Source organism: Spermophilus citellus (genome assembly GCF_964194105.1).
Source record: "Spermophilus citellus genome assembly, chromosome: 18".
In the NCBI taxonomy this organism is placed as follows: Eukaryota; Metazoa; Chordata; class Mammalia; order Rodentia; family Sciuridae; genus Spermophilus; species Spermophilus citellus.
The window spans coordinates 16,820,370-16,844,149 of record NC_138200.1 but is presented as its reverse complement, the minus strand read 5'-3'; the positions used below and the strand labels follow the sequence as shown (position 1 = coordinate 16,844,149).

The following is a 23,780-nucleotide window of genomic DNA, read 5'->3' as shown; positions in this document are numbered from 1 at the left end:
GGATTGTCAACACCACATATAAATAAAGGTCCACCAACAACTAAAAAATTTTCTTTAAAAAAGGAAGGAAATATGGAGAAACTAAGTTCTTTGTACTAAAGGTTTTTTTAACCTTTAATTAATTTACTTATCTTTATGTGGTGCTGAGGATCCAACCCAATGCCTCACGCGTGCTAGGCAAGTGCTCTACCACTGAGTTACAACCCAGCCCCTTTTTATTGTTTTTGTTTTGTTTTGATGGAGTGTTGCTTTCCTCACATAAACTCAATCATAAACATGTAAATAGTAGTTTGTTTTGAATTTTAAAATATTTTTACAAAATCTTAAGGAGCTCAGAATTTTCTTTTGTCTCCTACTTCACATTCATTTATTGTTTGCAAATCGAGGCTTAATAAGATCAGCCTAGACATTTTCAAGTATCTGCTAAAACCATATTCTTAAGAACTCAATCTTCCATCTATTAATAATGTATTAACAATCTAGGATGGGGAGGATGCCATCATGTACTCCCTGGAGGGCTCATCTGTATCTTTCCCCAAGGAACCCAGGCCAGGACAAGCTCAATAACTCCTCTGAGAAAGATCTCGCAACACATTCTCTCTAATGTTCACTTTTCAAATCTCCTCATCGGAAAGACAACAATTGTAAATATATGTGCTTAAGAGAGCTTGAAAATATTTCAGCAAAACCTGACAGAACGAAACGGAAAATACACAGCCTCTTTAGGTAACTAGCAGAACTATGATTTTAAAAATCAGTAAGAATAAATATCTAGCACCGAGAGAGTTGCTTGGTGGAAAGACCCTGAGGCTCGACCCCAGACATCCCCAAACAAACAAATAAAATGGCAACGTCAACCATTTTAACATAACAGAACAGGAACTCTCACAATGGTAGTGTGCGATAGAGTGCTTGAGTGCTGACCCTTCTGGGAGCTGGAGCAACCTTTCAAGTCGTGTAGATTTTGCTGGGCTTTGCGAGTATTTTTTTTTTTTTTTTTTTTTTTGTAGTTGCAGATGGACAGAATGCCTTTCTTTAATCTTTATGTGGTGCTGAGGATCGAACCAGTGCCTCACGCATGCTAGGCAAGCGCTTTGCCACGGAGCTACAGCCCCCGCTCTTTGCGGGTATTTTTATTGGGGTGTCTGATATATAGCCTCGCCCCGCTGGAGTATATATACTGAACACACTGTGCATATGTTAAGTGTCTGCAGGTAGCTGAGTTTTTCTAACCCTGGTAGAGAAACAATACAAACGCCTACGCTCGTGGACAGAGCCTGGTCCTTCCGCTAGCTGGCCAGCCAGTTCTTCCCAACCCCCAGCAGCTGCGCTGGTCCCCACCTCCCGCCCCCACGCTTGCGCACTCTGTGCAGCTGGTAGGACTGGAGCCGGACTTTCCCCACGGCGGACTACATTTCCCACAAGCCCCCACGCGGTTTCCTTCCGGCTTCCCTGCTGCTGTCGGCTGGGAGAGGTGAGTTGGTCGCGTGCACTAAGGAAATGGGCGCGGGGGCGGCGCGGGGGCGGCGCGGGGGCGGCGCGGACTTCTGTGTGAGTCGGGTTGCCGTGACTCTGGAGTTTTGTGACGCTGCCTGGGCACCAGGTGCCCTACTGCGCCCTCTGCCCTCCAGCTTCTGGGCCCACAGGCCCGGAATGGCTCCGAGTTAGGTATCTGAACCCCAGAGTGAAGGCCCCCAAACAAAAAGACGCAATCCTGAGAACTGTTGTACAGCTCCGGAGCACCGCGTTGACGGCGTTCCCTCCCTAGGAAGTCCGTGAACTCAGACAGATTGCAGTTTAGCTTTGGTGTACTGTGTCCTTTCTCACTGATCCTGAGTCTAGGCTGATCTTCATTTCCAGCGGCTTATGTATGTGGAAGATGGTGGGAGTAGCAGTGGCTGCGGAGTTGGGTCCTGAGTCAGGGCTCCGAGGCCGGGCTCCAAGAAAGGCTCGGTGTTTCGATTCTCATCTCTTTCCCAATCCTGATGGTCTTTAGGAAAGCGGAGGGAATAGTCGAAGTATTGTTGTTCATATATAAAAACATAACATCAATATTAATTTGTGTTTCTTCTTTCATTAAATGTTATTTTAATTTTTTCCAGGCATGGGATATTTTGCTTCCATCTTCTGGGAAAGAGCAAAATCCGAACGGACGGGGGCGGGGCGGAGGCGCAGGGAGAGCGGCTGCCTTGTCATGATCAGACTAGGAAAGAAGAGACAGCTAAAGCAAAATTAATAGAAAACATTATTTCCCCCTAGGTCATACCACAGTTGTTAAATACCATAAATACTCCCTCTTTAAAAGATTATGACTTTCTTATGAATGATGCTCCAAGTTGCTTTTTTTTTTTTTTTTTTTTCCTGTGCGGCGTGGGGAATAGACAGAGGTTTATTTAGGAAGATTACATTCAAGGAAGAATGGGAAAATTCGGGCTGTGTGAGAAGCAGCTCTGACTTGGGCCAGGGGTTGCTTTGGTATTTTTATTTTGTAACTGTAAATACCAATTCCAGCCACCTCATATTAACACTCAGGCTAGCACTCAATCTCCCAAGTAATCTCTGTTCTAATTTCATTTTAGAAACAGCAGCCATTCTAGATCCCCACTGCCCTTAGATCCTCTTTAGAATCCTTTAATGAGGTCTGGGGTAGAGCAGTTGCTTTCCATGCGTGAGGCCGAGTGCTATCCCCAGCATCACAAAACAACACAATTATTAAAACCCCTTAGACAGTGCTTGATACAGTTAATTTAACTGTTACTCTTCTGTTGTAATTCTGTATTTTTCTTCATGGTCTAGGTCCAAAACTTACAAGTATTTTGCTACATTTGCTTTTATACATCCACATTTCCTCCTTTTGTAAATTGTTGATAATCTAGAATTGCCTATAAAGGTGATGCTTTGTAGTTTATTAATTAGCATAATAAAAAAGAGCAAGGCTAAGAAGCCTATTTTTTATTGAGAGAGAAAAGAGCCAAAAAGAGTTTCTTTAATTATTATAGAGAAAAGGATATGTGGATTCTTTATCTTAAAACATATAGCTGACTTTCATTAAATACTTTTTAATGAAACAACTTTAAGTGCTTTATTTGATATGTGTTACTTAGTCCACATAAGGTCAAAGGTAGAAACTATTCCAACGTAATGTCGCAAGCCTGTAATCACAGTGTCCTAGGAGGCTGAGGCAAGAGAATTGTGAATTCAAATCCAGCCTCAGCAATTTAGAAAGGCATAGCAACTCATCCAGACAATAAAATACAAAATAGGGCTGGGGATGTGGCTCAGGTGTGTGTGTGTGGGGGGTGCCAGGGTTGTGGCTCAGTGGTTAAGTACCCGAGGAGTTCAATCCCAGCTACAAAAACAACAAAAAAAAACCCTATAATTATCACCATTTTATTTAGAGGGACACTAAAATATTGAAAAGTAACAGATAACATGATTAATAACTATTAGAGCTGAGGTTTTTATCCTGGGGTGGGGGGTCTGACAGCAAAGCATGTTAGTAATAGTATACCAGTATACCAAATCTCATCATTATGTATACTTAAAAAAAATTACTTCCTGCTTTAGTAATCCATCACCATGTGGGGAAAAAAAAGTTACGATCAAGGTATGTTCAGATAATACTGAAGCTATGACATTGCCATGGTGGTACATGTATTTTTTAATGTAAAATATATGTCTTACAGTTTTTATTTATGTACTTTTAGAGAAAGGGTCTGGCTATGTTGCCCAGGCTGGTCTCCAAGTCCTGGATTCAAGTGATCCTCCCACCTCAGCCTCCTGATTGATTGGGACGGAGGCCAGCTTACAATTTTTATTTTGCCGATGTTAAAAATGTGCAGGATGGGCTGGGGCTATAGTTCATTGGCAGAACACTTGCCTAGCATGTGTGAGGCACTGGGTTCAATCCTTAGCACCACAATAAAATAAATAAATAAAATAATTAAAAATAATTTTTAAAAAAAGGACAAGAAGTTTCAGCAGATGTCGTAGGGCTTCATAGGCATCTTAGCCTATAAAGGACTGGTTCAGAAGCAAAATAAGCCCATTTGTCAGAAAAATGAGAAAGGAGGCAGCCTTATGTTATGTTGTACAATAGAGCTCTTGAATTTACTCCTGTCTTAGAATTTGTATCCTTTGACACCCGCCCCAGCAATGCCCTCTACCTTCATCCATATTATAACAAATGACAGGATTTTTTTTTTCTTTTTGTAGTACTGAGCATTGAACCCAGGGGTACTCTACCACTGAATGGAGGGGCGGTGGCAGTACCAGGGATTGAACTCAGGGGCACTTGGCCACTGAGCCACATCCTCAGCCCTATTTTGTATTTTATTTAGAAACACTGACTTGGTTAGTGCCTTGCTTTTGCTGAGGCTGGCTTTGAACTCTCAATCCTGCCTCAGCCTTCTGAGCCACTGGAATTACAGGAATAAGCCACCACCCCCCAACCATCCCCAGCCCTTTTATTTTTATTTTTTTAATGTTTTTATTGTTGATAGATCTTTATTTATTATTTATTTATTTAAATGCGGTGCTGAGGATCGAACCCAGTGCCTCACACATGCTAGGCAAGTACTCTACCACTGAGCCACAACTGCAGGCCCCTTTTATTTTTTATTTTGAGACAGGGTCTCACTGATTTGCTGACGTTGGCCTCAAAATTTCAGTCTTCCTGCTTCAGCCTCCCAAGTAGCTGGAATTACAGATGTAATTACAGTTGTTACCATACCTAGCAAGATATCCTCTTTACGGCTGAATGTTATTCCATTGTGTATATATATATATCACATTTAAAAATCCATTCATCTGTTGATGGACACATAGGTTGATTCCATATTGTGGCTTTTGTGAAGAATGCTATAATAAACATAGGAGTATGGCTACTGCTTCAAAATGCCAGTGTCTTTTCACTATATCCTTTTAGTATGATGACTTTTGGTTCTATTTTTAATTTTTAGTGGTGTCTCCATACTGCTTTCCATAATGAATGTTCCAGTTTATTTTGCCACCAGTGTGAGGGTTCTTTTTCTCTACATCCTCTCCAGTACTTCTTATCTATTATTTTTTTGTGAGGTGAGAATCTTTATATATATATATTTCTTTTTTTTTTTTTTTTTTTTTTTTGGTACCAGGGATTGAACTCAAGGGCAATCGATCATTGAGCTATGGCTCCCTATTTTGGATTTTATTTAGAGTCAGGATCTCACTGAGTTGCTTAGTGCCTCACTTTTGCTGAGGCTGACTTTGAACTCGTGATCCTCCCGCTCAGGCTCCCGAGCTGTAGTTGGACCAATACCTTCATTTATTCATTTATTTTTATGTGGTGCTGAGGATCGAGCCTAGTGCCTCCCACGTGCTAGGTAAGGGCTTTACTACTGAGCTAAAACCCCAGCCCTTGTTTGGCCATTTATATATTTTCTTTTGAGAAATGTCTATTCATGTCTTTGCTCATTTTAAAATTTAATTGTATTGAGTCATTTGAGATCCTAGTATATTGGATATTAACACCTTATTGGATGTACAGTTTGCAAATATTTTCTCCCATTTTGTAGGTTATCTCTTTTTTAAATTTTTTTTATAGTTGTAGATGGACAGCATGCCTTTATTTTATTTGTTTATTTAATGTGGTGTTGAGGATCAAACGTGTGTCTATTAGGCCCATTTGGTCTAGAGCATAGGTTAAAGCAGATGTTTCCTTACTGATTTTCTTCCTGTCCATTTCTGAGAGCAGGATTTTGAAGTCCTCCACTACTGTAGTCCTCCACTCCCTCCAGATCTGTCAATATTTGCTTTATATATTTAGGTACTCTGATGTTGGTTGCATATATGTTTATAATTGTTACATCCTCTTGCTAAATTAACTATTTTATCATTGTATGCTGACATTCTCTGTCTTTTTGCCATTTTTTATTTTGTTTTATTTCATTTGCATGAAATATCTTTTTCCATGCCTTCATTTTCAGTTTATAAGGGTTCTTGCAAGTTAAGTAAATCTCTTTAGGCAGTATATAGTAGCATTTTGTTTTTTTAATAACTTCATCCATTGTGTGTCTTTTGATTTCCTCTCTTTTGCTAGCTTCCTTTGTGATTAAGTCATTTTCCTCTAGTGGTATATTTTAATTCCTTGTTTTTTATATTTTGAATATCTACTCTAGGTTCTTCTTTTGTGGTTACCATGAAGCTTATTAAAAAAAAAAATCCTACAGCAGGTTATTTTAAGCTGATAACAACTTACCTTTAATCACAAAACAATCCCTCAAATCTTCACTTTTACTCTAATCCTCCAATTTTGAATTTTTGATGTTATAATTTAATGTTTTTACTGCATATCCCTGAAAATTATTGTAGCTCTTATTATTTTAATATCTTTCTTTTAACCTTCATGATAAAGATATGATTTACATACCACCATTACAGTTTTGGAGTATTCTGAGTTTGACCTTTTTAACCAGTGAATTTTATAGTTTCAGATGTGATAAATTCCTTCAGCTTTTTTGTTTGGTACTGGGGATTGAACCCAGGAGTGCTTAACCGCTGAACCCCATCCCCAGCCATTTTTGTATTTTATTTAGAGACAGGGTCTCATTAAGTTGCTTAGGGCCTCACTAAGTTGCTGAGGCTGGCTTTGGCTCACCATCCTCCTGCCTCAGCCTCCTGAGCTGCTGGGACTACAGGCATGTGTCACTGCGCCTAGCTTTCCCTGAGCTTGTTTGTCTGGGAAAGTCTTTATCTTGCTCTCAATTCTGAGGGATATCTATGGTGAGCATAGTGTTATTGGTTTATAGGGTTTTTTCCTTTAGCACTTTGAATAAATATATCATCAAATTCTCTCCTGGCATGTAAGGTTTTGCTGAGAAGTCTGCTACTAGCCATATTGGAACTCCCTTATATATTATTTGCTTCCTTTTTCCTGCTGCTTTCAGTCTCCTCTCTTTGTCTTTCATTTTTGATAGTTTGATTATAGTGTTTATGGTAGTCTTGTCTGGGTTGAATCTGGTTGGTTAATTTTGACCTTCCTATCCTAAGGTATTTACAGTTTCTTCAGGTTTGGAAAGTTTTTCTGCTACTATTTCCTTTCCCCTTCTTTCTTTCATTTTTTTTTCTTTTTGCTTTGGGGTACCGGGCATTGAACCGAGGGGCTTACACATTCTGACCATACAATACCGCTGAGCTATGCCCCCATCCCTATTACTTTTTGAAGTAAGTTTTCTACTTATTTCTCTCCTCCTTTAATTTCTTTGACTAAAACATTTGCTCTTCTGCTGTTGTCCTATAAACCCTGTAAAGCTTTCTTTGTTCCTTTTCATTTTTCTTCTTTATCCTGTAGTTATACATTTTCAAATAACCTATCTTTGAGTTCACAGATTCTTTCTTCTGCTTGATTAGTTCTCTTTAGGAAGTTCTAGTCCAATTTTGGGACCAGATTTACATTGCTGAATGGAGATCAGAAATCCTTCTGTAGAAGTATCTGGACTTCTATACCAAATCCATCATCATTCATTTGGATTTTTTCAAGGCTTATATTTCTTCAAACTCCCCATATTCTCCTCTAGTTTTGTGTGGCTGTAGGGTATGTCTGGGTATAGTATAGGAAGTTGTTGGAAGTTGGAATGGAAGAAAAAAATGTTCATATTAAAATAAGTTATTTGGAACTATCTTGCCTTTAATTCCACATAAATATTAAAGTTTAAATTTTAAGGTAGTTTTATGAAATATTTTATAAATATATGCAATGAATGAGCATTTAATTTTTTGTTTATGTGAATCATTCATTAATGTTCCTTCTTTTCTGGTAGTTCATACTTTTATTTTAATAAATATTATTTTGGATTAAGTAACTAAAAAAAATAAGTTATTTGGTCTGGTCTTACAGCTCCTTTTTCTTCTTCTAGCTCTGGTTTGTTTTGACTCTGGAGTTCTCCAACAGAAATATTGAAAAGGACTAAACCAATTCTTGCCTTTCTAAAACCATGGCCCATGTAAGTTAATGTTTCTCTTTCCTTTTTGAAACATCAGATTTCCATATTATTTCTAGAGTGATCAGTCTAGATCAATTTCTAGATCATCTGTACATATTCATTTCTTTTTCTGAATCTTCTGATTTAACAGAACTCCATCCAAGAACCTCCAATTTCTCTCATTCCTGAGAGGACTGGGGACAGAGAACCCATCCATGCCTTCCCTTCTTTACTAGTGTTGACCATCACCCATCTTCAGAACCTTCTGTCAAAAGCAAAAGTGGAATGCCTTGAGAAAATATAGTACTTTCTCTGCAGAATGTCCCTCTTTTAACATTTTCCATTGGAATGACTTTTGATTTTAATTCTTAAACTTCAGAAAAAAATGTATTTCCCTTAATACAATGATTTTTGATCTAGCTTATATAGAAAAACTTATGTCCCTGTTTCGTGGCATTTTCAAAAAGTAAGGATGTTTCATGGAATTTAGCATATAAACAGAGAAGCATATAAATCTTAAGTGTTGAGCTGAATGAATTTTCTTAAATTGAGTACATTTATGGTTCCAGATCAAGAAAGGAGTATTACTAGCACCTCAGATGCCCCTCTTTCAGTCACTCCTTATATAACCACTATCCTGACTTTGAACATCGCAAAGTAGTTTTGCTTATATTTAGAACTATAAATGGAGTCATATAGTTAATTGGTATTTTTTAAAATACTAATCTTTTAAAACAAAAACACTTCCTGGAAGAGTCTAGTTGTATTCTACATGTAATTGCTAGACCACCAGAATCACCTATAGATGTTTTAAAATATATGTGTCATTAAAGGAAATGTGTATATCTGATGCTGCTGGTGGTAAAGTAGGCACCTGAGCATCAGGTGAATGTGGGTCATTCCTACTATTATGTCCTTGTTGGAAATTTTTTTCATAGTGTATTGCACATGTTAAGCCCTTGGTTTTTTCCTAGCATAAAATGAGGGTTTTTTAAAATTTATTTTTTAGTTGTAATTGGACACAATACCTTTATTTCACTTATTTATTTTTATGTGGTGCTGAGGATCGAACCCAAGGTCTTGCACATGTGAGGCGAGCACTCTACCGCTGAGCCACAACCTCAGCCCATAAAATTAGTTTTTTAAAGGTTGGAAACAATTGAAAATTGTGGAGAAAGATGCAAAGCAAATGAGAAATATTAATTTAGTAAAAAAGTCTAAAGATGATGTATAAACTCTGACCCACTATTTATTACAATTTTGTGTTGGAGGAAAATCTTGTGAAGCTAATTGGAAGGTTGAAATTAACATATAATGTATTATTAATCTCTAATTTAAAATGATGGAAAAATAGATAACTGGTTAATAATATATTAGAATGTCTGATTTTTAGGAATGGATTACTGATAGTGTTTTGAATATTCCTTGAATATCTGTGGTTTGATGAAAGAGATAATTTGTACCTATTTGATTTTTTTATGGGAAAAACTCTAAACTCCTCCACTGAGCTGAATTTTTAAAGTATATAAGATAGGATTTAAGCATTGACTGATCTCAATTTCTGTATGTGTTGAGATCTTTTAAGATTGGATGGGTTAGATAGGGATGTAATTGAGACCTTACATGGTAGAACCTAAAATGTCGTGTACTGTCTTTTTTCTTTTCTTTTTCTTTTTTTGGTGGTAGTGCTAGGGATTGAACCCATGGCATGGAGGATGGAAGGCAAGTGCTCTACCACTGAGCTACACCACAGCCCCAGCCCTGCATGTGCTGTCTTGACATCTTTGTCAAGTCTTCAAAGGTTTAACCATGAATGCCCTGCTCACACCAGATATGCCCGTTTAACCAGTGGAAAAGTCTTCCTTCCTAGCTAGTTCCTCTATCAGCTGGACAAGTTATACCCCTTGTTGTCCTCAGATTCCCCCCCCCCCCCCCCGCCCTGGCTGCCCATGGAATTATTCAGACAAGCCAGTCACATTCTCCTATGGAACCAGAGAACACCTCATCCTCTTTAAAAGCCTAGCTTCCTCCCATTTCCCCTGTTCTCTTTATTTCTGAATGTAACCCCTGTGGCCCTCTATGAAGTGTGACATCTTCCCTCAGACTATGAGTATATATGAATAATAAATTGCTGTCAGTCTCATCTGTCTAGCCTCTGCTTGTTTGTCTATCTAGTGCTTTTTTAGGGTAGATCACCTCTCACCACTACGGTGAGTGGATGGTGAATGAAACAGGGCTGCAAATAGAAAGATCAAGAATCACTTCTGATGACTTTCTCCCGGAAAGAATAATGTCAGGAACAAAGTCATTGAGTATTTTTATAGGATGTGCTGATCTAGATCAGAATTTTTCAACATTGGGACTATTGACATTTTGAGGCAAGAGAATCCTTTATTTTAAAGGATTGTTCTGTATATTGTAGGTTGTCTTACAAAATTCCTGGCATTTACCCACTGTCAGTAACATCACATCCCTTCCTCTGAGTTGTGACAAAAAAAAAATATCTCCAGATGTGTGTGTGTGTGTGTGTGTGTGTGTGTATTATTTATTTATTTTTTAGTTGTAGTTAGGCACAATGCCTTTATTTCACTTATTTATTTTTTATGTGGTGCTGAGGATCAAACCCAGGGTCTTGCATGTTCGAGGCGAGCACTCTACCACTGAGCCACAACCCCAGCCCTATCTTTTTTTTTTTAAGTATTTATTTTTTAGTTATAGGTGAACACAATGTCTTTATTTTACTTTATGTGTTGCTGAGAATCGAACCCATGCCTCATGCATGCTAGGTAAGCACTCTACCTGTGAGCCACAACCCCAGCCCTGACCAGATGTCTTTTGGGTAACAAAATCACTCCGGGGGGCGCTGGGGTTGTAGCTCAGCGGTAGAGTGCTCACCTAGCACATGTGAGGCCCTGGGTTCGATCCTCAGCACCACATAAAAATAAATAAATAAAGGTATTGTGTCCAACTAAAAAATAAATATTTTTTTTTAAAAATCACTCCTTGTTGAAAACCACCAGTCTGTAGTGTTCTCTTTACCATATCTTTATGATTCAGAATTCTGTAACTCAGGAACAAAAAAGATGCTCATTGAGAGCTGATAGTAAAGAATAAGAAGGTTATTCAAATGCATAAATATTAGATGTTATAGATAATAAAAGAGAAGACTTTTGAGATTACATTGAATTCAAACATCTGAATTTTAAAAAGAGAACCAAATATATTCAAAATGAGGACTACTATGAAACAAATTTTGAAAAGTTTACTTAAGAATTGGTTGGAACATGGGAAAAGGTTTAATAAAATCTGACTTCGTGTGAACTTGAGGCTTCTTAGAGGTTTTAAAGTACATTTGGGATAAATTTTGTCAATTTTTTTTCATAACTATTAAAGGGATAAGAGGGTAGAAGACCTCATTCATATTTCTTTAGAATTTATAGTGGAAGCAGAAGGCTTGTGTGCATAATTTAAAGATTTTTTTTTGGTTATTTGTTCATTTCCAGATATTTTTGGATAAAAATTTAATCTTTTCTGTAGCCACAGCATTATTCAAGAACATATAGACACTGCTTTAGAGATGCTAATTTTCTTGCTGTCCCCTACTTACATCATAAGTTTTCAGCCTTGTGCTATGTACATGCTATGTAGTTCTCACTGTACCATGTAATCATGAGTCTTTTCTCTTTTCATTTAAAGAATACTTAATCTATTTCCACAAGTAATCCATGAGTTTATATTTCAGGGTTCAGTGACATTCAGGGATGTGGCCATAGACTTTTCACAGGAAGAATGGGAATTCCTGGACTCTGCTCAGAGGGACTTATATAGGGACGTAATGTGGGAGAACTACAACAACTTCCTCTCACTAGGTAAGAGTATCCCAAAGGAAATTAACTTTTTTTACTCTCTATTTCAGGACATATTTTGAAAATCTAGCTATATTTTTTACTGTCTGTTTTTAAAAAGAATGGTTTAGGATTTGTTAAATTGGAAATGAGCCCCTTCATTTAACATGAAATCATTCTCAGCCTGCTGTGTTTTTCACACTTTCTTCAGACTCTATTTCTTGGTTTCCTTAGTATTCCAGGAGCTGAATTTGATATGGCAGAATATTGCCCAAGAAATCAGATTTCACATTGTATGTGAGCTCAAGTTGACATAGTTGCTTCATGTTCCTTTCTAATCTTTCTGCATGGAGGATATTCAGATGTAGGGCTTATGAGTTTCCCTAAAACTCAAAGCTTCTGAGTTTCCCTAAAACTCAAAGGAGTTGAGAAAGAAAGACAGGAAAAGAGAAATGTTCCTTGCATCTGTTTGCATTTAGGCATTATTGAGTACCATTTTTATTTATAGTTAGCGGTAAATTTATATAACCAAATCTGAATGTAAGAACTTTTAGGTTTATAATTTCAATTGACATTTTTCTTTTAAGCAGGACCTTCTGTTTCTAAACCAGATATGATTACCTTATTGGATGAAGAAGGAATGGTTGTGAAGGAAAGAATAAAAAGATCTTGCCCTGGTGAGTAAGAACTGATCAGATATGGAGAAATCGTTACTGCAGGTGATAGCTAAGCTGGCTAGGCTGGTGACACACTCTCCCCCAACCCCAGGGGTGCTTAACCACTGAACCACATCCCCAGCCCTTTTTTGTATTTTATCTAGAGACAGGGTCTCACTGAGTTGTTAAGTGCCTCACTTTTGCTGAGGCTGGCTTTGAACTCACATCCTCCTCCTTCAGCCTCTCAAGCCTCTGGGATTACAGGTGTGCGCCACCACACCCGACTTGGTGGCACACTCTTGAGATTTTGTTGGGCATATCTTCAAAAGCCCACAGCCTGTGAGGAAAAAGCTTGAGACCTGAAGCAAATTAAGATCTTTATAAAGCAACTTTGTATTGACCTTGATTACACTATTCCTAATCTCCCTTATTTCCTCTCACTTCAAAGAGAAGAGCTGTTCTCAGTAAGGAAAAAACTGAAAAGAACCAAAAGAATAATATATATAAGGGCAGAAATCAACAAAATGGAAAAAGTATAGAAATTTAATAAAGCCAAAGTTGATTTCTTGAGAAGATCAACAAAGATAAACACCTGGAGAATATAAATTACTAATATCAGGAATGAAAAAGGGGTTTTTCACTCACATCTTATAGCTATTAAAAGACTAAGAAGAGCCAAGAGCTGCGTGTGGTGACACATGCCTGTAATCCCAGCAGCTCAGGAGACTGAGGCAGGAGGATTGTGAGTTCAAAGCCAACGTCAACAACTTAATGAGGCCATAAGCAACTTAGTGAGATCCTGTCTCTAAATAAAATATAAAAAGGGCTGGGAGGCCTGGGGTTGTGGCTCAGTGATAGAGCGCTTGCCTAGCACATGTGAGGCACTGGGTTCAATCCAAAGCACCACATAGAAATAAATAAATAAAATAAAGTAATTGTGTCCATCTATAACTAAAGTCATTTTTTTTTTTTTTTAATAAAAAAGGGCTGGGAATGTCGTTCAGTGGTTAAGCGCTCTTGGGTTCAATCCCTCATAACAAAAAAAAAAGAATAAGAAGATAATTCCATGAATAACTTTATGCCAGTAAGTTTGATAGCTTGAATGAAATGGAAGATTCCTTGAAAAATACAGCTTACCAGAACTGACATCATAAAAAAGAAAACTAATAACCTTATGTCTATTTAAAGTAATTGAATTTGTTGTCAGAATTCTTTCCACAAAGAGAATGCCAGACCCAGATGGCTTTACTGGTATATTCTATTAATATTTAAGGAAGAAATAACAGCGTTGTTACATAAATATCCTCAGAAAAGAAACACCTCTCAACTTACTTTATTAGGCCAACATAACTTGACAAAGAAATTATTAAAAAAAATTTGTACACTCATATTCTCAAGTACATATGTGTAAAATTCTTAACAAAACTTTAGCAAATCAAATCCAGCAATATATAAAAATGTTGATCAGGACTGGGGTTGTGGCTTAGCGGTAGAGTGCTCGCCTCACACGTGTGAGACCCTAGGTTCGATCCTCGGCACCCCATACAAAAATAAACAAGTGAAATAAAGGTGTTGTGTCCAACTACAACTAAAAAATTTTTTTAAAAAAAATGTTGATCAAGTGGACCTTATCCATACTTAATTAATGCAAGCTTGGTTTTTAACATTCATAAATTTTCTGTGTAATTTCACCATTTTAAAAGGAAAATGAGAGAGATTATATGTTCATCTCTATAGATATAAATATACCATGTGGGGCTGGGGCTGTAGCTCAACAGCAGAGCACTTGCCTAGCATGCATGAGGCACTGGGTTTGATCCTCAGCACCACATAAAAATAAAGAAATAAAATAAAGGCATTCTGTCCATCTACAACTACAAAAAAAAATTAAAAATAAATAAATATACCATATGACAGAATTCAACATCCAGATCTGATAAAAACTCTCGGCAAACTAGAAATTAAAGGGAACTCCCTTAACCTGATAAAAGGCATCTGGTAAAAAAAAAATACTATATTATAAACTTCATGATACTTGATTGAAGAATTTCTACATAGGATTGGATATAAGGCAAAGATACCCACTCCTCCCACATCTATTTAACATTAAATTGGAAATTTAAATTTAATTCTAGCCAATGGAATAAAATAAGGAAAGTTAAAAGATATAAAAATGACCTTAAGGGCTGGGGATGTGGCTCAAGCGGTAGCGCGCTCGCCTGGTGTGCGTGCGGCCCGGTTCGATCCTTAGCACCACATACCAACAAAGATGTTGTGTCCTCCGAGAACTAAAAAAAAATAAATATTAAAAAAACTCTCTCTCTCTCTCTCTCTCTCTCTCTCTCTCCTCTCTTACTCTCTCTTAAAAAAAAAATTAAAAAAAAAAAATGACCTTAAGTACATGTATGAAGACATGAATGGTGTGAATATACTTTATATACAAACAGAGATATGAAAAATTGAGCTTTATATGTGTGATATGAATTATAATGCATTCTGCTGTCATATATAACAAATTAGAATAAAAATAAATAAATAAATAAATAAATAAATAGAAGATACAAAAATGAAGAAGTAAAGGTCTATATTTGGAGATGGCACAATTGTATACATGAAGAATCCTAAGAAATCAAAACAACAACTGTGGGCGGCTCAGTGGAGAGCACTTGCCTAGCATGTGTGAGGCTCAGCCTCACTAAAAATAAATAAAATAAATATATCGTGTCCATCTATACATTTAAAAAAAAAAGGAAAAACAATGGTAAAAAACAACTGTTTAGGCTGGGCACCGTGGCACACGCCTATAATCCTAGCGACTGGAGAGGTTAAGACAGGAGGATCAAGAGTTCAAAGCCAGCCTCAGCAATGGCGAGGTGCTAAACAACTCAGTGAGACCCTGTGTCTAAATTGAATACAAACATCAGCTGGGGATGTGGTTCAGTTTAATCCCCTGTACCAAAAAAAAAAAAAAAAAAAAGAGAGAGAGGAAAAAAAATAATGACAGTGATTCAACCACCTGACCAAAAAAAAACAAAAAACTATTCAGAGTATTAAATGAAGATCATAGTAACATCATAGGGTTCAAAGTTAATATTAAAAAAATCAAATGTGTTTTATATAGTAGGAGCAACAAAACAAATTAGAAAATTAAATAACTCAATCCATAATAGCATCAAAATCCATAAAATACTTTGATAAAATGTGCAAGACCCCTGCATAGAAAACTATGCGACAGTGTTAAGAAAAATTAAAGAAGGCCTAAATAAATGGAACTCAGCATTGCAAAAGTTCAATACAATTTTAACCATAACCCTAGCCGGCTTCTTTGGGTTGGAAATTAACAAGCTGATTCTATTTTTATGGTACTAGGGATCAAACTCAGGGGTGCTCTACCACTGAGCTACATCTTTAACCCTTTTTATTTTTTAGTTTTTGAGACAGGGTCTGGCTAACTTGCCCAGGCTAGGCTTGAACTTTCAATCCCCCTATTTTAGCTTCCTGAGTTGCTGGGATTACAGGTGTGTGCCACCTCACTTGGCAGCCAGCTGATTCTAAACATATTTGGAAATACAGAGGACTTACTTAGCATGTTTGAAAGTAATCTAGAAAGGTGGAAGAACTTATTATAGAACTTAAATTATATGGCCTGGGGTTGTGGCTCAGTGGTAGTGCACTTGTCTAGCATGTGTGAGGCACTGGGTTTTGATCCTCAACACCACATAAAAATAAATAAGTAAAATAAAGGTATTGTGTCCCTCTACAACTAAAAAATTATTTTAAAAAAAGAACTTAAATGATATGACTTTAAGATACTCCAAAATTTATTATAAAACTACAATAATCAAGACATTGTAATCAAGACTTTGCCATAAGGATAACGAACAAAACGGGAACCCTAGAATTAGACCTCCACCCCCTGACACACGTACACTTACGAAGCCCATTTATTTATTCATTTAAAATATTTTTATTAGTGATAGATGGACACAATATCTTTGTTTTATTTGTTCATTTTTATGTAGTGCTGAGGATCAAACCAAGTGCCTCACACATGCTAGGCAAGTGCTCTACCACTGAGCTACAGCCCCAGCCCAAGATTTCATTTTTGAGAGTCATTAAATAAAGAAATCAATCATTATATTGGTATATAATTTTGATAAAATAGGAGTTTTCTAGTTCTAGGAGAAAACAAATTGTTATTCCTCCTCAAAGAACATCGATAAAAATATAATCCAGTTTACTTGCCATCTCTTATGCTTCTGGGATCTCTTGGGGGAGATCCACTTGTCCTGTTTCCTCGGAAAAGTTCATCACCCAAAACAGTGGCAGCACTTCCTCTAGCAGGTCCTAACATATTACAGCATAGGAGTGGTTTAAAAACCTGACCTCTGTGGCTATCTTGGTAAGACATCCTCCAGACCTTCTATTATGGAGTCAGCTAGTGACACCCTAATAAATAAGGACTGAGCCATCTAATTTCAATGAGACTGACCTGGATTTAGGGGTCAATAGTCCAAGTTTATCAATGGTAGCTATATCTTTGTGAGTACAACACCCCAACAAAAATTTCTCACCAGTCCTTGTTAAATATACCTAAAAGCCAATTACATATTTGTATTCAAAATATGTTACTCCTTAATTCAAATTATTGTATTAGTATTATATTTCATCAAGCCATACACACACACACACACACACATATATAAAATGCATTTTTATCATTTTTTCGGGGGAGGGGTACCAAGAATTGAACTCAGGGGCACTTAACCACTAAGCCACATCCCCAGACTTATTTTGTATTTTATTTACAGACAGGGTCTCACTGGGTTGCTTAGGGCCTTACTTTTGCTGAGTCTGGCTTTGCACTCACTATCCTCCTGCCTCAGTCTCCCAAGCTGCTGGGATTACAGGCACATGCCACTGTGCTGGGCCACTTATATCTTTGACCAGCAGGCTTTGTCTAGTCTCAATAGTAATATGGTGATTAAAGAAAATCATTGCTAGTTGATTTTTGGAAAGAAGTATGTATGGACAAAGAGCAAAAATTCTTTCAAATTCATAAATACTTTAGAACAAAAATAAAGAGATAGGATGTGGGTGACTTAGGGCAAGAGGCACTTTACATCTGTTTTAAAAAATAGATTTCATTTTCTAGAGCAGTTTTAGGTTCGCAATAAAATTGAACAGAAGGCATAGAGATTTCCATATATCCCCTGAGAACTGCATTCCTTTTTTTATAAGTTGATTTCATGAGAATTGACATCTTTTTTGATTAGATATTTTTGTGATAATATTTTTTAAATACTTTTAAAAGTCTGGTTGATAATGAATATAAAATTTATGTACATCATAATTCACCCTGTCTGGTGGCCAGTTCTTGGAATGTTAACAAAAGCATATAGTTGTGGAACTATAAAGTTTCAGAATGATTCCAAGTTTTTTTTAAGTATTTTTTTCTAGTTGTCAATGGACTTTTTAAAATTTATTTATATGTGGTACTGAGAATCGAACATGCTAGTCAAGTGCTCTGCCGCTGAGCGACAACCCCAGCCTGATTCTAGAATTTCTTTATAACACCAGTGTTTCCTAAGTTAAGCCTAACTTTTGAGCTAATAAATAAATTATTATCGTGATAATGAAGTAACCATATATTCCTGTTTTAAAAAAAATATTTGGTATCTTTATTTATTTGGTCCTGGGAATTGAACCCAGGGGCACTTTACCAATGAGCTACATCCCAGCCCTTTTTATTTTTTGAGACAAGGTCTCACTAGGTTGTTCATAGCCTCACTAAGTTGTGAGACTGGCTTTAAACCTGTGATCCTCTTGCCTCAGCCTCCAGAGCCACTGGGATTCCAGGCTGTGCCACTGCACCTAGCTAGTACTTTTAAATATGAAGAATCACTACTGAATTAATGTGATATATCTTATGGAAATAATCATAATGATTTTTGTTTTAAAAGTAATTAATATGACAAAATAATTATAGTACATTTCCTAGAATTGAACTACCCCTGCATTCTAGAATAAGCCAACTTAATTATGATAAACTTACTTTCAGTGTACTATAGGAATTTTTATTTTTTTGTACCAGGGATTGAACCCAAGGGTACTTAACCACTGAGCCATATCCCCAGCCCTTTTATTTTTATTGTGAGACATAGTCTCACTAGGTTGCTTATAGCCTCCCTAAGTTGCTGAGACTGGCTTTGAACCTGCAATCCTAGAGATGAGATTTGTTTTTTTTTTTTTTTGAGGGGGGTTCACAAAAGTGATTTTGGCATATAGCTTTCCTTTATTAGGATTTGACTTCATTTTTATACTCACTTAGAAATAATTTGGATTTTATTATTTTTCAGAATAGGCCCTTTCTCATGACTTTCTCAATGCTTTCTTAGAAAATTACCTTTTGGGGCTGGGGATGTGGCTCAAGCGGTAGCGTGCTTGCCTGGCTTGCGTGCGGCCCGGGTTCGATCCTCAGCACCACATACCAACAAAGATGTTGTGTCCGCCGAGAACTAAAAAATAAATATTAAAAAAATTCTCTCTCTCTCTCTCTCTCTCTCTCTCTCTCTCTCTCTCTCTCTCTCCTCTCTCACTCTCTCTTTAAAAAAAAATTACCTTTTATTGAGATTGTAAGTCCTCTATGATTTTCAGAATATCAAATCTGTTTTGGTAGTTATTTGCTAATATCAAGAACTGAAATTTAAATGGCTGGGGTTATAGCTCAGGGGTAGCGCGCTTGCCTAGCATGTGTGAGGCACTGGATTCGATTCTCAGCACCACATATAAATAAATAAATAAAATAAAGGTCCATCAATAACTACACATATAAAAAAAGAAGAAGAAGAACTGAAAGGTTTGCAACTTTACCCTGCTTGCAAGCTAACAAGTTAGTCTGCCACTGTATCAAGATGCTGGCAAATGACACAGTTGCACTTAGTGACTCAGTGAGAACCTGTCTCTAAATAAAATACAAAAAGGGCATGGGATGTGACTCAGTGGTCCAGTACCCCTGAGTTCAACCCCTGGTACCCAAAAACTTACAAATAAACAAAACCTCTTTATAGCTTAAATAAGTCTCTAGATGATTCTTAGCCACACTTAAATCAGGGCTCCACTGATTTGACTTGTTTCCCTAATCACTAGCCACACCTCCTGCACTCCTGGGCTCTGTTCTCTTGTGTCCTTTGTCTTTTGTCAAAATGTACGAGAATTCAACCTGTTCTATGATATAAATTCACTTAGTAGTGATCAGGAATAATAGCAGTATCATGTAGAAGATAATTCACAGGTAATTCTCCTACTTAAATGGGGATACACATGTAGAGATTTAGAAGATTCAGCATGAAAGGCAAAAGCCTTCAACTTGACAGGGTCTTGCTAAGTTGCTTAGGGCCTCACTAGCTGGCCTTGAACTTGAAGTCCCCCTGCCTCAGCCTCCCAAGTTGCCAGGATTACATGCATGCACTACCACACTCAGCAAGTCAGGCTGCATTTCACCCTACTCCTACCTCAGGGGCTTTTCCTCTTCTTTCCTTCTCTTTCTTTCCCTCCCTCCCTCCCTCCCTCCCTCGCTCCCTCCCCCCCTCGCTTCCTTCCTTCCTTCCTTCCTTCCTTCCTTCCTTCCTTCCTTCCTTCTTTCCTTCCATTCCCTCCCTGTACTGCCCAGGTTGGCCTTAATGGAGCTGGGACTATAGGCACATACCACAGTGCCCAACTCAGAGCTTTATTTTCACACATGCAGTGCCCCAGCACTTTGACATCCAGAATTTCTGTTTTGCTTTTGTGCATTCCAGTGTTCATAAAGTGGGCTTCAACCATAGTGATCTGTCTTTTGGATTATCCCTTGAGATATGAACTATTTGTTAGTATTCTCCTAATAAAATTGTATAGAGCTGAGTGGTCTGCTCCAATCCATTTCCTTATAAACTCAGTTACTTTTAGTGCACAGTTTTGTTGAAGATGAACATACATTTGCTTTCTTGTTTTCTTTCAGATTTGGAGTCCAGATACAGGACCAATACTTCATCTCCAGAAAAGGACATTTATGAAATATATTCGTTACAGTGGGAGATAATGGAAAGAATTAAAAGCTATACCATTCAGGACTCCATTTTTAGAAATGATTGGGAATGTAAAAGCAAGATTGAGGGACAAAAAGAACCACAGGAGGGTTATTTTGGGCAGGTGAAAATTACCTCTGAAAAAACGACCACGTACAAAAAGAATAATTTTCTTGCTGAGTATCAGAGAATTCATAATGGAGAAAAACTATATGAATGTAAGGAGTGTAGGAAGACCTTTATTCGTCGCTCAACACTTAGTCAACACCTACGAATTCATACTGGTGAGAAACCTTATAAATGTAAAGAATGTGGACAGGCCTTTAGACAACGTGCACACCTTATTCGACATCACAAACTTCATACTGGTGAGAAACCCTATGAATGTAAGGAATGTGGGAAGGCCTTTACTGTGCTCCAAGAACTCACTCAACATCAGAGACTTCATACTGGGGAAAAACCTTACGAATGTAAGGAATGTGGAAAGGCCTTCAGAGTACATCAGCAACTGGCCCGGCATCAGAGAATTCACACTGGTGAGAAACCCTATGAATGTAAGGAGTGTGGGAAGACCTTCAGACAATGTACACACCTCACTAGACATCAGAGACTTCACACTGCCGAGAAGCTTTATGAATGCAAGGAATGTGGGAAAGCCTTTGTATGTGGCCCAGACCTTAGAGTACATCAGAAAATTCATTTTGGTGAAAAACCCTATGCATGTAAGGACTGTGGGAAGGCCTTTAGAATATGCCAACAACTTACTGTTCATCAGAGTATTCATACTGGTGAGAAACCCTATGAATGTAAGGAATGTGGAAAGACTTTCAGATTAAGGCAGCAACTTGTTCGCCATCAGAGAATTCATACTCGTGAGAAACCCTATGAATGTATGGAATGTTGGAAGACCTTTAGTAGTTACTCCCAACTTATTTCACATCAGAGCATTCATATTGGTGAGAGACCCTATGAATGTGAGGAATGTGGGAAGGCTTTCAGACTGCTGTCCCAACTCACTCAACATCAGAGTATTCATACTGGTGAGAAGCCCTATGAATGTAAGGAATGCAGAAAGCCTTTTAGACTGCTCTCACAACTTACTCAGCATCAGAGTATTCACACTGGAGAGAAACCTTATGAATGTAAGGATTGTGGTAAGGCTTTCAGACTTTATTCATTTCTTACTCAACACCAGAGAATTCACACTGGGGAGAAGCCCTACAAATGTAAGGAATGTAAGAAGGCCTTCAGACAACATTCACACCTTACTCAACATCAGAAGATTCATAATGGAATTTAATACAAGAAAGCTTTCAAAGGTGCATTTTGTTACAAAACACCAGTAAATCCATTTTTGAGAAAATACACTTACAACTAAATGTAAGAAATTTTCTATTAGGGAAGGAATGTGTTGCTTTGAGCCTTCCATCACCCTTCCAACATTGTTTATCTTCAGCAAATTCCTTTGAGAGAATAATTTAATGAATGTAGGAAAATGTTTAGCTTTATCTGTCATCTCCATTTTGCCACTTTACTACCATTGTGATATTGAACAAGATACTAAACCTTTGTGCTCATTTTTAAAATTATGATAGTAGTACTTATTTATTGCTGTGTGATAAATTACTAGAAAACATAGTAGCTTAAAATAATATACATAGGTTATTTCACAGTTTCTATGGATCAGGAATCCAGGCATGACTTAGTTGAGTCCTTATACTTACAAGGTTACAAAGTTTCAGCCAAGACTAAGGATCCATATCCAAGCTAACAATGCTTGAATTCATTTTCTTGAGGGCTCTTGATGGAGATCCTCAGTTTCTAGTTGACTACTGGCTGAAGCTGACTGCAGTTCCTTGCTACAGCGGCTTCTTCACATGACTACTTCATCAAAGTGTGCAAGCCAAGAAGGCAAGTACTAGCAAGAGGGAAATGTGTTAGCAATATAGACATGATGCATCTTGTGTTATCTAATTGTGGCAGTTACATCTTATCGCCTTTGCTACCTTTTACTGATAGAAGTAAATACTAGACCAGCCCACACTCAAGAAAAGGGGATTACTTGAGAGTGAATACCAGGAGACAGGGACCATTGGGAGCCAATTAAGAGTCAGCCAGTCACACTGTGTAATATAATCATTGTAAGAATTAAGTAGTTAATACTTAGAAGAGTAGCCAGTCACATAGCATGTATTCTGTAAATACTGTCTATAATTGATATTAACATCATTAGTATTAGTGAATTCTTATGGAAGATTCTATAGGAGTAATAAGTATAGAAATGCCTCCTGTTACATCTCTGCACTTAATAAAATGAAAATAACTTATTCTAGTAAAATCTAGGAGATTATAGTGAATATCAGAAGTTCTTCATCACTTGATCTGCATCAGAAAGTTCATGCTGAAAAGAACTGTATGAATTTATCACAATCTTTTCTGATCCTTTAAAAAAGCAAATGGCTTAGAATCCTTGTTGTCAGAATTCAAGATATATCACAAACTCTCAAAAAAGATGTTATAGAAGAAACTAACCAGTTGGGAATTTAAATGTATGTGTATGTGTGTGTGTGTGTGTAAAAATTATATATAAAAGAAAATACCATTATAGTCAGTTTGCTTTTTGATGCTTAAATTGCCCCATCTTCAATTAGTTTTTCAAATTGGGTGTTTTGCCAGGTATAGTGGTGCATGCCTGTAATCTCAACAACTTGGGAGGCTGAGGCAGGAGGATCATAAGTTTGAGGCCAGCCTCAGCAACACAAATAGGGCATTTTGAGATAGCCCCACAAATAGTAGTTTGATAGTTTATGACTTGGTTGTGATTATATGGTTTGTCAGCTGTGCAAGATGCTATGACACGATCATCATTCTTAAAATCATTAAATTGTGAACCAAATTTCAGCATCACCAAAAATTCATCAAATTCAAGTGGGTATTGTTTTAACTTAAAAAGTCTAATCAATAAATTCAAAAAGAATGATAGGATTAGAAAAACCATCATTTTTTAGACTTTAATGGAATAATGGACCTGAAAACAGTGTTTCATGGATAAAAAGACTTTTAGTTGAAAGACTTTATAGTGGATTTATCGTACTGACCACTTCTGAATCCTTTGACCAATTTTAGCCTTAGTCAAAATGGGACTGTCACACAATGTCCACCTCCTGGTGAAATCCAATAGGAAGTACATACCACTACCTGTGAGGCCTTCTTGCCAAAACAGTGAACTGAAGGAATCATACTTTTGAATCA

General features: G+C 37.2%; 1 protein-coding gene across 4 annotated transcripts; it reads left to right on the top strand.

Moving 5' to 3' along the window:
- Positions 1-1,426: 1,426 nt before the first annotated feature.
- On the top strand, positions 1,427-23,099 carry ZFP14 (ZFP14 zinc finger protein). Of its 4 annotated transcripts, none has more exons than XM_081273302.1 (5): positions 1,427-1,474; positions 7,896-7,982; positions 11,704-11,830; positions 12,418-12,483; positions 20,462-23,099. In XM_081273302.1, exons 2-5 carry the CDS (start codon positions 7,974-7,976, stop codon positions 21,826-21,828), a joined length of 1,569 nt encoding a protein of 522 aa, XP_081129428.1. In that variant the 5' UTR covers positions 1,427-1,474; positions 7,896-7,973; the 3' UTR covers positions 21,829-23,099. The 4 variants fall into 4 exon arrangements, with proteins under 4 accessions (XP_081129428.1, XP_081129427.1, XP_081129425.1 ...); XM_081273301.1 differs by having other exon boundaries at positions 12,397-12,483; XM_081273299.1 differs by having other exon boundaries at positions 12,394-12,483.
- Positions 23,100-23,780: the final 681 nt, after the last annotated feature.